Genomic DNA, 13,436 nt, shown 5'->3' with positions numbered 1-13,436 from the left:
AACCACACAGTTAAACTGGTCCAGCCAAGCATAAAATTAGTTCAGTTGTGTAATTAATATGGACATTTTAAGGAGTACAGGTATGCGACACCAATCAAATGAAACTAGACAACCTGCACTATAATATTCTGCATAGTTGATCATGATTAGACAAACTATATAACAATACTACCAAGTTTTCACAGCTTATCTGCAAATTATCAGTTAGAAATGTGCTACTGCAGCTCGACATCAGCAAGTGTTAGATACAAAGGAAAAGAAAAAGGAAGGAAACACAACAAAATTGAAAGAGTTTGTAAGGCTTTAATTCTGGAATTGAGTGAGTGATTGAGTGGAAACTGACTGACTGTGTGCTGTAAGGTAAGACACCCTTTCTTGTTTTATCGCCGTTTGGTTGTAGCCCAACACCTAACCTCGCGGTTCTCTCAAAGGTATCCTTTTTAATATTTGTTATTTATTTATGGTTATTATTATTATTATTATTATTATTATTATTATTATTATTATTATTATTATTATTATTATTATTCAGCAAATTTAAAAGTCAGTTTATAAGACAATTGCTGTGGAAGCCAGTAGAAGGCAGTACAGATTTTTATAATACTATAATACATGTACACGCGTGTGCTCTTTGAAACCACGGACATCATCAGTTAAACTGAAAATAAGAAGGTTGTGCGTGTCACAGCAGTGTCCTCACAGCAGAATCATGGTCTCTGCTATGGCCCACCCCCTGTGTGACAAGCCCTGGAGACAGAGAGCAGAGACACCTGAAACCAAAGCAATCAGCAATTTATGCCTTTCTAAATTTGAGCTGAAGTGAAGGAATATGGTTTAAGCTATTGATCAAGCCTGTTAGTTGCTGTAGCCCACAATGAAGGCTCACAATTTCCTGTTTAAGTTGAAATACCACTACATTTGAAATTTGTAGAAGTTGTTGGGTGAAAATAGCAGTTTCGGCATTGCTGATGATGATTAGACACACTATATTTCAACACTAACACCTTTTTTCCAAGATAAATAATAGCATAATTAAGAATTATGATTTTTTTTTAATTGTATGAAAAAATCAAAATACAACTTTTAAGACAAACTGGGTGAAACTTGGATACAAATTTAAGGAGTTATGATCATTTATTTGAAAGCCCCAAGTCTCTAGCTCCCAGGGATATAAAACAGGACAGAAGTGCTGACTGGTCAAGGAATTAGGCTTATAATAAAGTCAGTATGAGAAGAAATAAGTTTCAGTTCAGTCTCCTTCCCTTTTTCTCTAGTTTTTTATAAGGTTTTTATAACCTTATAAGCGTTGATACTAGTGTGGATCCGATAAAGTGAGTCACTTTCTGTGTCTTAACTGCAAAAACACCTGACATGATTTAAAACAGTTGTTCATCCCACCTGTCACCACATGTAAAGAAGAAGAAGAAGCAGAGAAAGAGAGGAAAGCCTTGAACATGGGCAGCTCTCATCTCCACTGTCCTGACTGCAGACATCACAGCCCTTTGCAGAAAGGAATTAGTCCCAGTGTCATGCCCAGCGTTGATAGAATCACCAGCGTTATGTCCAGCATTGATAAAAGTGGCCACAGGGAAAGAGAGGCCTGACTGGCCAGTCTGTGGTTTCACACTTTTTCAGCAGAGGTATCTGCAATTTTCTACAAGCAGGATAAATGTCTATATTAATATGGTCTGTGGTTCAATACATTAACAAATACATCCTGCAAAGCCTTGGACTGTTTTGTGATTGTCAAGCAGAGGCCCTCACCCTAAGGGGGACATTTTATTCAGTAAAAGCAGGAAGCAAAACAGCGCTACAGTGTGTGATTCTATATAGGTGTAGTCCGAGATAAAGCTGAAACATGGCAACAGCTACATCAGCACTGTAGAACTGTAATTTAAATTGCAAGAGCAAATGCGGATAGAGAAAGGAGCAGTAATGGAGAGCAACCCCAGTCCCTGGGGCCTCTCTCACCCATTATACATGCTCTGTGTTTCTGCCTTGGAAATATATTATTAAAACAATGTGTTAATTATAAAATATTTCTGTATAAATTAATAGCAATAACAAACATAAACTTTATTGTTCATAGCACCCTTAAAAGCCATATATAAAAGTCATATCAGAGCGCCTCACAGCAAGAAAACACCAGTGATAAAAACATGCACAAAGTGCTAGAATATTGCATTCAATTCAATATCTGACAGGCAGTCAGCGCAAGGACCTCAAATCGGGGGTGATCTGATCTCTGGCAGGTGACATAAGCAGAATCAACATCTTGGCTACAGAGAATAATTGAATAATGACATCCGGTAAAGTATGATTTTAACCATTTTAGAGCAGTGCCAGACATGCCAGCAAAACTCTTTATTTTTTGTGCTTAACTGTATCAGATGGAGCACTAAGGTCTAGAACAATTCAAATAGATATTGCACCTGAATCTGCTGCATGATTCAAACTATGATACCCTGAGGCAGAAGGGAGACATATAGATGCTAACAGATATTGACACTGACACTAATAGAATAAATTAAATCTGGTCTACAATCAGGCAGCACATTAAAGGTGTTATGGGTACAGAACATGTGGTAACCATGGCTATTGCATCACAGCACTAAAGTAATTGCTTAATAGCCACTGCCGCACGATAAGAGTAAATTGATAATAATGTTATAAATATTTTTGTATTGCTGGTCTGCATTACTTCCCTTTAGAAACCTCAGACGTCGGAAGCAGTTGTACCACAGTTGGGTAAGAAACCTGCCATGGCATGTTGAGAAAGGAGCTCAGAAACAAAATAATAATTGTAAATAATAACTAAATCCATACAATTTTGATACATGCCTATTGACCCAAATGATTCATCCAGCTGTTCCTTGAAGCATCCTAGTGTATCTAGCTGTCTGCCTGCTTTAACTATGTAACTGTGTATCATGTTTCAGTCTCCCACAACCCTCTGTGTAAAGAGGTGCACACGCACTGGCACAGAAAAGGACAACACAAATGCAGGTACACACACACATTCCCAGAGAAAGTCTTAGATCAGATTTATTATTTATTTAAAGCAGACGCCCCTTATCCAGAACCATGTACAGGAGCAAAAGGATGCATAGTTACATAAAGTGCATAATAACAACAGCTACAGGAGATCAAGCTGCTGTATTACAGGTACAATCTGAACAGATGTGTCAGTCAGGGCTGTACGGTCCTGACCTCAGTGGGAAGGTTGTTCTACCACTGGGGGTGCAATGGTTGAATGGGAGCAGAGAGGGGGTTAAGTTAGTCTTCTGGTGCAGGAGGACCAGAGAGGTCTGGAAGAAGTGTAAGGAGAGATCTGAAGGTAGAAGTGCAGTCTGGTAGAGAGAACGGTAAGAGACAGATTCTTGAACTGGATGCAAGCCGAGATCGGGAACCAGTGAAGGGATTGGCGCAGTGTATTAGAACATAAGAAAGTGTCCCATCGAGAGGAGGCCATTTGCCCTATCGTGTTCGTTTGGTGTCCATTAATAACTAAGTGATCCAAGGATCCTATCCAGTCTGTTTTTAAATGTTCCCAAATTGTCTCTTCAGCCACATCGCTGGGGAGTTTGTTCAGATTGTGACGCCTCTCTGTGTGAAGAAGTGTCTCCTGTTTTCTGTCTTGAATGCCTTGCCAATTTCCATTTGTGCCCCCGCACAAAGACAGAGGAGAGAGAGGCTGCATGAGCAGAGCTGAGGGAGACAGTAAACGCTAGGAGACCAGTTTCTGAGGAGAGAGCTGTGCTGAAGCTGGATTGCAGAGGGTCAAGGAGTGAGTGACAGGATAGAAATGCAGACAGCTGATGGTGAATAGCCCACTGCAGTGTTGTCGAGAGGAAGGGGAGAAAGGAGACAGGATGATAATTCTGAAGCAAAATGGTTCTATTAAGACACTGATTAATTAAATTAAGTAGTTAATCGCACAGGCTGCAACACGAACTGTAAGAAGCTGCAACTGATTTCTCACCTGAGAGCTCATTGTCTGAGAGCTCATTGTCTTACTAGGGTTAGTGTCTTACTGTGGTGTTGAGTGTCCCTCCACAGGGACTACAGCGGCTGGGCTTCGACACGCTCACAGTGAGACCACAGTATGAGCCAACTATTTCAGAGAAGCAGACAGGAAAGGTTGCTTCACACACACAAACCCCATCCCAAACACAGGGGGAGTAGACCACATTTCCACTGTCTGAGACATGCTGGCTCACAGCCGACTTGGAAATCATACAATTTAGATATAGCATACCTCTCTTTCTCTCTCTCTCTCTCTCTCTCTCTCTCTCTCTCTCTCTCTCTCTCATGATTTAAAATTTATGTCTCAAACATTTTCCCAAATCCCTGTTAATGAGCATTTCTCCTTTGCTAAGACATGCCTCCTTTGTGGCACATCAAGAAGCTGATTAAACCACACGATCATTACACAGGTGCACCTTGTGGTAGGACATTAAAAACCATTCTGAAATGTGCAGTTTTGTCACACAACACGATGCCACAGATGTCTCAAGATTTGAGGGAGTGTGCGATTGTCATGCTGACCGCAAGACTGTCCACCAGAGATGTTAGGGAACTGAATGTTAATTTCTCTACCATTAGCCGCATCCAACGTCGTTTTAGAGAATTTGTCAGCACGTCCAACCGGCCTCACAACCGCAGACCACGTGTCCCACGCCAGCCCAGGACTCCACATCCAGCTTCTCCACCTGCGGGATCGTCTGAGGCCAGCCACCTGGACAGCTGATGACATTGTGGGTTTGCACAACCAATTAATTTCTGTACAAACTGTCAGAAAATGTCTCAGGGAAGCTCATCTGCGGCTCGTCCTCACCGGGGTCTGGACCCGACAGCAGGTCTGGTGGACATTCCTGCAGTCAGCAGCCAATCAATGCTCCCTCAACACTGGAGAATTGAAATCCATAGATTAGGGCCGAATGCATTTATTTCAATTAACCGATTTCCTTATATGAACTTTAACTCAGTAAAATCTAAATAAAGTGCTGCCTTTATATTTTTGTTCAGAGTAAATGTGTTTATCTTTCATCATGTGAATCATGTACCCTAAGAGAATTGCTAATGAAGCCAGACAAAACACAGGTTTGATTCCTACAGTTCACCACGCAGAGCTTCTTCACTCATGCACGATTTATTTAACCAACCTGATTTCAGATGGAAATACATGTGTTATGTAACCTCCACCAAAATGCTTTCATGAATGACATACATGACATTTTAAAAATTCATAGATTTACATTTGTGAACAAAAAACAGCATTCAAATCCAAAACACTATCTAACCCCAACTTTTGAAAAACACATTTAAACTAGCCAACTAGCAAATCTTTCTGTTAAAATAAAATATAATAATAAATACTTTAAGAGGTATTTACACAGAATAAGTGTATGAAACATCACCATCTCTGTAAACATGACTGACTGACTAATATTGGATGTCAAATAAAATGTGATACATTAAAAAAAGAATACAAAAATAACAACCTAGAAAAGGTAACACTATGATACAGCAATTCTGACCAGAAGGGATCCAATCATACTTTCAATTCAGTCTAGAACCCAGAGGTCTGCTATGCCACACCTCTCCCTCTCTCTCTCTCGTGGCCTAGAGCAGTGGTTCTCAGTCCTGGTCCTGGAGGAGCACCTACGCTGCTGTTTTTTGTTCCAACAGAGCTTTTAATTGCTTAATTGACTGAGGACACCCTCGGGCCTGGCTGGACATCAGAAGTCTAGACACACAGCCTGAATATTTCGGACATGTCTTTTCAGAGTGGGAGATTAATAAATGCTTATCATTTAAATGCTGAATAGACGTCTGGTCACAGCAGAGATCACATTCACCCAGTTACAGGTATCCTCCTCTGAGGTTTAATGCCTTCATAAAAGACCCTCTTAGTGTACAGATGAATCTCAGTTTATACCACATCTGATTGTACAGATTTCAGCACCAAAGGGAACTACTGAGAGAGTTCTTTGCTCAGCTGAAGGACACACTGCTCTGGAGGAGTATCATATTTACATGCAGGGTTGTGGTTGCTCACCATGTAGATAAATCAGACACGTACAGTCACTGGACTTCAGTTAGAGTTACCACAGCTGGAATTAGGCTCTAATCCACTATTCTAGCAACACAACAGAAGCGTTTTTCCATTCCAGCAACCACAGTCCGTTTCCAGTGACAGCAGCTGTGAGGGAGCTTGTGTAGAGTGATGGGGCACTGGCTGCCCTACCGCCCAGTCCCAGCAGCAGGGTCTTCCTCCAGCCTGGGTGGATCGCTGGCGGACTCATTGACGCATGAGATTCTCCTTCTTAAGATATAATCTAAACAATGACATTAAAATATAAAAACATTACATGGCAAACCAATACATGTTCTTCACACCTTAAAAAAAGTGAGACACACAAGGAAGTCCTGATGTTTACATGCAGCTGATTCATTCGCAGATTCGGTAGAGCAAGGGAGAAGTGCAAGAGGGCAGAGATGCTGAGACAGTTCACAGTTTTAACTCAGAGGGAAGTCATACTCACACAAAACCCAGCCGATCAGTATTGCCACAAACACACAGGGTATCAGAATAATCAGGTGCAAGCGGAACTCTGGTATCTCAAGAAAGAGTGTGGTCAGCATCTTCTCTGTTCTTGACTCTGTAACACGCAGCAGAACAGCAATGTTCAAGCATGGCCGTCAGCTCCCCAGGGGCAGCGTCCAGAGCCCGGGCAGGCACTGAACGCTCATCCTAGACTAACTCTGGGGCTTACTGACACTCAGGCCCCTATTCATGAACTCTAACCTATTACAATCACCACTGCTTCTTTAATTGAAAAAAGACAAACACCCAGTAACAAGATAGCACTTCACAGCATTTTATTATGCTTCTTGTGTTACTAATACTTTTATTATTGATTAATTTCCTCCTTGCTCCCTTTCCCGTAGCTCTTGACTGTGACTCTACATCTTGACAGGACTTAGCTTTTACCGTCCAGGATGTATGACCTCACTTACTGTACTTACCTGTGTAAATTGGAAGTTGTAAAATGTATTATACTTTGAATTGCTTTGTATAATGTAAATTTGAATTTGTAATCTTTGATGCCTTGTACTTAACGGTATTTTTGCACTTGTATTGTGCTTATGTTGTAAGTCGCCTGGATAAGGGCGTCTGCCAAGAAATTAAAAAATAAGAAGAAGAAGGAAAACACAGAAAGTGCTTTGGCTCCCTCTTGTGGCCAATATAAATATATATGTTTCAAAAGTTAAATGCAAAGTGAACTACATGTAAAACAAAGTATATATAAAACACTTGAATCCAAACAATCCAAGACCATATGTCAAACTAAGCTGTGTGCTTAATGCTTAAAAAAATCCTTTGTAAATTGGGGTTTTGTTTGTGTTCCTGGCAATGGGAGTACAACACCGGGGTGTGAAGGACAGGGGTGTATTTCGATGGCAGAGAGCGCACCGATGGAGGCGTCTCTAGCTCACCTGGGTCAGGGCGGGGTGTCTCATGGGTGACGTTGAGCTCCAGGAAGCCCCGCCCCCGACCATACTCGGTCATCACATGGCAGCTGAAGCGGCCGCTGTCACTGGGCAGGGCGCGGTGCAGCAGCAGGGAGGCGTTGCCACACTGCCTGGACGCCAGCTCCACCCGCCCCTGGAACAGTGGGTGCTGCTCGGAGTTCTGGGTGTCCATGTCCAGGTGGAGAACCACATAGACCGCCTCGGGCCTGATCAGCAGCCACTCGATGATGAGGTGCTGGGGTGCCCCCTTGCCCAGGCCCTGCCCCCCAACTTGGCACAGGAAACTGCAGCCCAGCAGCACGTCCTGCTGCTCGCTCACTGTCCCGCCCGCCCACACTCGCACCTGCCACTCCTTGGACACTGAGACACACACACACAAGAAAAGGGGTCAGGGTGCAGGAACCACAGCCACTCCCTCACACGCCAGTACATCGGTCGTCAGTTTCGAGGCGCTACATCCTCGGCTCTGCCCAGCTTTGGTGCACATTGGTGGTCTGAGATAAGTGAGCCGATTCCCCCGTTCACACTCCTTTTGCCTCTGGACCTCCAGCTTCCAATTGCCAATATACCAGAGCTGTGACTGGCTGGACTATAGCTCTCCAGAGCTGGGTTTCAGCAGCAGTGGCCAGACACCCCAGAAGTAGCTGCCCTGTAACCTTTCACTGTGCTTGCCTGACTGTCATTCCTCTGTCAGACCCAGCTCTTTCACAACTCACAGTGCACTCAATTTCTCCCCCCACCCCCCACAACTACAGTGATGGGATCCTGCAGCAGCAAAGGCATGGGGTACCTGCAGTTTTCCCAGCCGGCACCTGGTTACACATTACAGATGTAACGTGAACGGCACGTGGCGGAACTCACCGGAGAAACTGGACGGGCTGAGGAAGAGAAACAGCAGGACGGCCAGGATACCTGTCAGAAACACAGCCAGGGGTCAACACAGCTGTACAGAGATCCCTCACACACACGCTCACTCACACACACACTCACACCCTTGCATACTCACACACATACACTCACTCAAACATACACACACACACACTCAGTCACGCAGTCACACTCACACACTTACACCCACGCACACACATACTCACACACTCGAATACACACACACACACGCACACACACTCACATTTCCTCAGTGCCTGCTGGACAGGGCCTGCCTTCTCCCAGCTTGGCATCTGTGAATGAGATATGACACACCATCAATCAGCGCTGGTGCTGGGACACAGTGCACCCCTCTCACCCCTGCTGCTGGCCCACACAGCTGTGTTCATATTCTGGTCTCTAATTTATACATCACTCTTACAACATCATGTTTTCCCAGTTGCAGTGAAAAAAATAAAATGAAACCCTCTCTCCAATCTAGCAATAATTCCAAAGTAAAGAACATAAACAAACCAAAAGACAAGCCACACAATTTCCTGCTGCCTTTAGGAGAGAACTGCTGTTGCAGGAGAGAAGTGCTTAACCTGAGCTGGCCAGTGTGTCACTGAACCTCACTGAGAAGTGCAAAACACAGCAGATAACCAGGGTCACTCCACCAGGCACCGGCAATATGAAACGCATAAGACCTAGAATAGGCATCTGATTTGATTGGGTGTAATGGCCAGAGACCCCTGTACTTGTGTTCCCACTGAGTTTCATACAAGTTTTATATCCGACTTACTTTAGCGCTTGGAGCCGCACACGGATTCATCGATCGAATGACTGCAGACAGTATTTGGTCACTTTGTGTCAGCGTTGTGTTGTGTCCGACATCATATTTTATCTTTCACTTTCACTTTTACTGCGTAGTTGAATAACGACTGAAAAATGTAGTAAATTAAATACATTTGGAATCAACACCTATACATACGACCCGAATGACGTTCGAAAATAAATGTCACCCTGATAGTTAAAAATTAAAAAGCCGATTTATTTGGTGTTGGTCTGTCTGGACCGGCCGCTCTTTCTCGCCGACGAGGGACGGGTAGGACGGACTGCCAGCGTCCGGGAGAAATGACATCGATGATGGAGACAAACGGGCTGATCGATTAGGTAACTCTGTTTTCCCTCCTGTGTTGTTAATACATTGACAGGTGTCGATAAATAGACTGTGGCGTCACGTACAAAACCAAGAACAACAAATAGGTAGTGAGATCAGTGCAAGGCCGATGCGTGGGAGGGCATGTGATCAGTTTCTGATGTGTCTATCGATCCGCGTACAGGCCGGACCGTGTCTGTATCAGTTCAGCTGAGACCTGCCTCACTCTTTACACCATCATTTAATGCGCACCATGGGGTTGTAATATGCACTTCTGGCCTGCTTTGAATTGCTGAAATTTGTATTTTTCCTTTCACTTTTGTTTTACTAACATACATATTCAGCAAAAATACCATATTGTAAGGTATTATTATTATTATTATTATTATTATTATTATTATTATTATTATTATTATTATTCTGTTTCAAGTATTCATGTCTGACCGATTTAATCTATTAATTTATTTTACGTTTTGGGAAAGTCGTGACGGTGTATGTGGTTATTGCACGGTGCTGCACATCTCGCACAAGTGTGTCATTATACCGTGCTCCCCTCCACCTATTCATAATCATTATAATATCAGGTATATCAGATTTCATTGGATAACAAACACATCTGGAGTGAGACATTCCCGCCCAGGGAAGCATGATCAGAAATGAAATCACCTGTACGTGTACAAGCTGGACCTGGGTGCTATGACGAGGGACTGTCTTCTAGGGATGGCGGATCGATCCAAAGTATCGATACTTCCGATACCGACGTTTCATTTTTGAGAATCGATCCTCACATCAGAATATCGATACCAGGTGGTGACAGAGTGAAGCAGAGCTCTCTGACAGAAGCCTTCAGACAGGCAGGTATCTAAGTGATTATTTTAATCATTTGAACAGAAATCAGTTAATACTTTTTATTTCTTGAGGAGCATAATATTACAGTGGGTGCATGTACATATACGCTAATACTCCGATACCCCGACTAAGGTTAATATCGGCTATGTAAAAAGTGATGTAAACACTTTTATCTGATATCTTTAATCAGGGTCTTGATAGCAGTAACACACCAAGATTTCTGCCCAACACTTTGGCTAATCTGGGCATGTTATCAGCTTTGTCAGATTTCTATCTGTTGTATAAAGGTGTTCATTACGTAACCGGCGCCAGGTCCTGTATAAAGAGAAACTATTTCACCGATCCCATGTAAACAAGTATTTTTTTGTGTGTGTAATCACGGTATTGCTGTGTCTGTAAACACTTCACTCCAATTATTGCCATAACCTGATTTTTTCCGGTCGGGGTTTTGTTCTGCATGTAAACGCACTCAACAGGCTGCTAGATTGGACACATTTTCAAACAATATCTGAATTCATTATATCAATTTTGTGGAAAAACTGATATGCATTGCTCAGGATTTCTAAAACATAGATTATATCTTATAAAATTTTATCGTTTTGAAAGTAAAGAGCTCAGGTTACTAATCCCTTCATTAATTATCTGGTGAATATGACTCTTATGCCAGCCAGAACAATTGAACGTGTGTTTTATAATTGCTGTTATTAAACAGAAAACAAAAAGAGAAGAGAAATATATAATTTTTGATGTCTGCATTTACCAATATTCACTGTAGAAATCACAAAGATTTCCTCTTTTTATGTACATAAGAACACTTTTAAAAGTATCGGTATCGGTATTGGGATACTAGCCTTGATATTATTTGGTATCGGATCGAAAAGAAAATCTGTGGTATCGCCCATCACTACTGTCTTCAGGGGAAAAGAGAGCATTGATTACAGAACGAGATCAAATACATGCATTTATTTATTTAAATATTTAAATTTTCACAGATATTCAAGAAGAATTGCATCTCAGAATGATGACCTCTCCCTGTAAGTGTGACCCTTGTGGATTAGTATACCTAAATATGCACACTGTACTCTTAACTATCGAAGGGCAGCCCCAGCCCCAGGGACAGTATGCAATTAAGAAAGATTAATAACAAAACTCTCATAGAAGTTTAACATGGTCAATTTGCTTTGCCATTTGATAGTGTCCCCCTGTTTCCCCTGCTTATACCACAATACTTCTTTGACTTCCTACGGTTCCCTTGCTTGGTGTCATGCTGTACCACACCTTTCCATGATCTCACTGTTGTTTGCTGCCCCATAGTGGGATTTCACTATATCATTGCACACCTTTACAAGGGAAAAAGAAAGAAGGAAAAAGTGTATGGATCAGTGTGAGCAGGGTGCATGGCTCTGCTGTGTTGTGTGCTGTGTGACTGTGTAGTGTGCTGTGTGTGGCTGTGGCAGTGTTGTGTGCACCTGTGTGTTTCTGCATCCCTCACCGTGCGTGTTGTGTTGCAGTGCTGTCTGTGGCTCTCCTGGAGGTGCTGATCCTGCACAGCTCCTGCTGTTTGCAAGGTAAGCTGTTATTTCCTGCCTCCGTTTACGTTGTCACTGCTCTGCAAGGTGGCTTGTTATTTTAATGATTATATTTAAATTTGGAAGCTTACCTATAGCCGCAGAGATGATTGATAAAAATATATATGTGGGAACACGCCTCCATACTGTATAGTGTGTTTGTTAAGTCAGAGAATACATATCTCCACATGAATTAAAATAAAGCATTAAAGTCCCTGTAAAGGTGCACCTCACCCCGCTGTGGAAACTGCCTCACTGGGGTTCCAGTCTAGTGAGCATCACAGGCTGATACAGATGCTCTCCCTCTCCCCACCCCACGCTGCGTGTCTCTCCACTGCCCCGCTGTGCTGTGTGCTGCAGGCGGGGGCGTGGTGCTGGGCCAGTCTGGACAGGATGTGCTGTTGCAGTGCCTGTTCCCCCCTCAGCCCCGCTCTGCGCACAGCTACCTGGTGGTGCGCTGGGCGAGGGACTACATGGTGGTCCACTACAGCCTGGATGGGCAGGAGCTGCCAGAGTACCAGCCTGAGGCGCTGAGAGGCCGCACACAGTTGTCCGCAGAGCTGCTGGCCCAGGGCAATGCCTCGCTGCTGCTCCACAGCGCCACCCCTGGAGACTCGGGGAACTACACTTGCAGTGTCACGGGCAACACGCTGCGGGCGACGCACACGATACAGCTCCATGTCGAAGGTGCGCTCTGTTATTCTCTCTCTCTCTGTGTCCTCAGTATCTCTATCCCACCTTGCCTAAACACTTTGTCATTCCCATGGTGAATTAATGAATTAATGGATGAGTGTATGAACGCTCGCTCTTCTCACGGACTCCCTTCTGGCCTTCTCTTCCAGGATTGACCTTCTCGTCCTGTATCTCCAAACCCCAGGTGTTCTGTGCCATCCTGCTGGTCTGTCTGTTTGTGTTCAAGAATCTCCGTGGACGAATCGGAGGTTTGTATTTGGGTATGGCGCTGTGTGCAGAAGCTACTCACACGCCAACAACAGCAGTCAGAGTGGTGGAGGTGTGGCCATTGCCTTAGCAGTAGCAGCAGTGGAAGTAATTGCAGTTTGTAAACAGTCTGTCACTGGTGCTGATTTGAGGTGGGGATGCAGGCTGCATTTCGGGTACACAGACTTGGGGTTGAAAGCCCTGATGTTGGGTGTGAACGTAACTTGCGTCTCCCCCTTTCTCCCCCACTATCTCTGTCTCCAGGGTTTTTGCCTTTCATTGTCCAGGAACCGGCCATCACCCCTGGAGTCACCGTCCCACAAACATTGGATCAGAAGAAAGAAATGCCCCCAACGAAACCAAAAACAGAATGAAAATAAATGTGTATTGTTCAAAGACGGTGCCTGCAGTTGGTCTCTTTTCTCCAGTCTCAGGGAGATGTTTCTGTGTCGGCCACTCTGTCCTACGAGACAGTGCTGACCTGGTGAACGTGAGCCAGGGGGTTGTGTGAGCAG

At 43.7% G+C, this 13,436-nt stretch overlaps 2 protein-coding genes across 5 annotated transcripts; one reads left to right on the top strand and one right to left on the bottom strand.

Annotated features, from left to right (window-relative positions):
* Window positions 1-2,852: 2,852 nt before the first annotated feature.
* LOC136750764 (V-set domain containing T-cell activation inhibitor 1) lies at window positions 2,853-9,362 on the bottom strand. Of its 3 annotated transcripts, XR_010816956.1 has the most exons (7): window positions 9,209-9,362; window positions 8,672-8,720; window positions 8,401-8,451; window positions 7,504-7,899; window positions 6,549-6,665; window positions 6,062-6,341; window positions 2,853-4,908 (listed from the first exon to the last, which is right to left on the bottom strand). XR_010816956.1 is itself a non-coding variant. In XM_066705813.1 (6 exons), the coding sequence occupies exons 1-6, from the start codon at window positions 9,236-9,238 to the stop codon at window positions 6,247-6,249; spliced, it is 738 nt and encodes a 245-aa protein (XP_066561910.1). In that variant the 5' UTR covers window positions 9,239-9,362; the 3' UTR covers window positions 5,105-6,246. The 3 variants fall into 3 exon arrangements, 2 of the variants coding, with proteins under 2 accessions (XP_066561910.1, XP_066561911.1); XM_066705813.1 differs by lacking the exon at window positions 2,853-4,908 and having other exon boundaries at window positions 5,105-6,341; XM_066705814.1 differs by lacking the exons at window positions 2,853-4,908; window positions 6,549-6,665 and having other exon boundaries at window positions 5,105-6,341.
* A 6-nt stretch (window positions 9,363-9,368) lies between these two features.
* On the top strand, window positions 9,369-13,319 carry LOC136750766 (butyrophilin-like protein 2). 2 transcript variants are annotated; one of them, XM_066705817.1, is made up of 7 exons: window positions 9,369-9,579; window positions 10,284-10,423; window positions 11,407-11,448; window positions 11,926-11,982; window positions 12,343-12,669; window positions 12,825-12,923; window positions 13,186-13,319. In XM_066705817.1, exons 3-7 carry the CDS (start codon window positions 11,433-11,435, stop codon window positions 13,293-13,295), a joined length of 609 nt encoding a protein of 202 aa, XP_066561914.1. In that variant the 5' UTR covers window positions 9,369-9,579; window positions 10,284-10,423; window positions 11,407-11,432; the 3' UTR covers window positions 13,296-13,319. The 2 variants fall into 2 exon arrangements, with proteins under 2 accessions (XP_066561914.1, XP_066561913.1); XM_066705816.1 differs by lacking the exon at window positions 10,284-10,423.
* Window positions 13,320-13,436: the final 117 nt, after the last annotated feature.

This window comes from Amia ocellicauda, chromosome 6 (assembly GCF_036373705.1).
Source record: "Amia ocellicauda isolate fAmiCal2 chromosome 6, fAmiCal2.hap1, whole genome shotgun sequence".
Lineage (NCBI taxonomy): Eukaryota > Metazoa > Chordata > Actinopteri > Amiiformes > Amiidae > Amia > Amia ocellicauda.
This window is presented reverse-complemented; position numbering and strand designations above follow the sequence as displayed.

What these genes read in the sequence shown, in the direction of transcription:
- LOC136750764 (XM_066705813.1), bottom strand. Translation starts at nt 9,238, where the DNA reads ATGAATCCGTGTGCGGCTCCAAGCGCTAAA. An exon ending in GTGCGGCTCCAAGCGCTAAA is followed by an intron (nt 8,721 to 9,208) that starts GTAAGTCGGATA and finishes TCTCATTCACAG; the next exon opens with ATGCCAAGCTGGGAGAAGGC. An exon ending in CAGCCCGTCCAGTTTCTCCG is followed by an intron (nt 7,900 to 8,400) that starts GTGAGTTCCGCC and finishes TGTGTGTCTCAG; the next exon opens with TGTCCAAGGAGTGGCAGGTG.
- LOC136750766 (XM_066705816.1), top strand. An exon ending in GATACAGCTCCATGTCGAAG is followed by an intron (nt 12,670 to 12,824) that starts GTGCGCTCTGTT and finishes CTTCTCTTCCAG; the next exon opens with GATTGACCTTCTCGTCCTGT. An exon ending in TCTCCGTGGACGAATCGGAG is followed by an intron (nt 12,924 to 13,185) that starts GTTTGTATTTGG and finishes CTCTGTCTCCAG; the next exon opens with GGTTTTTGCCTTTCATTGTC.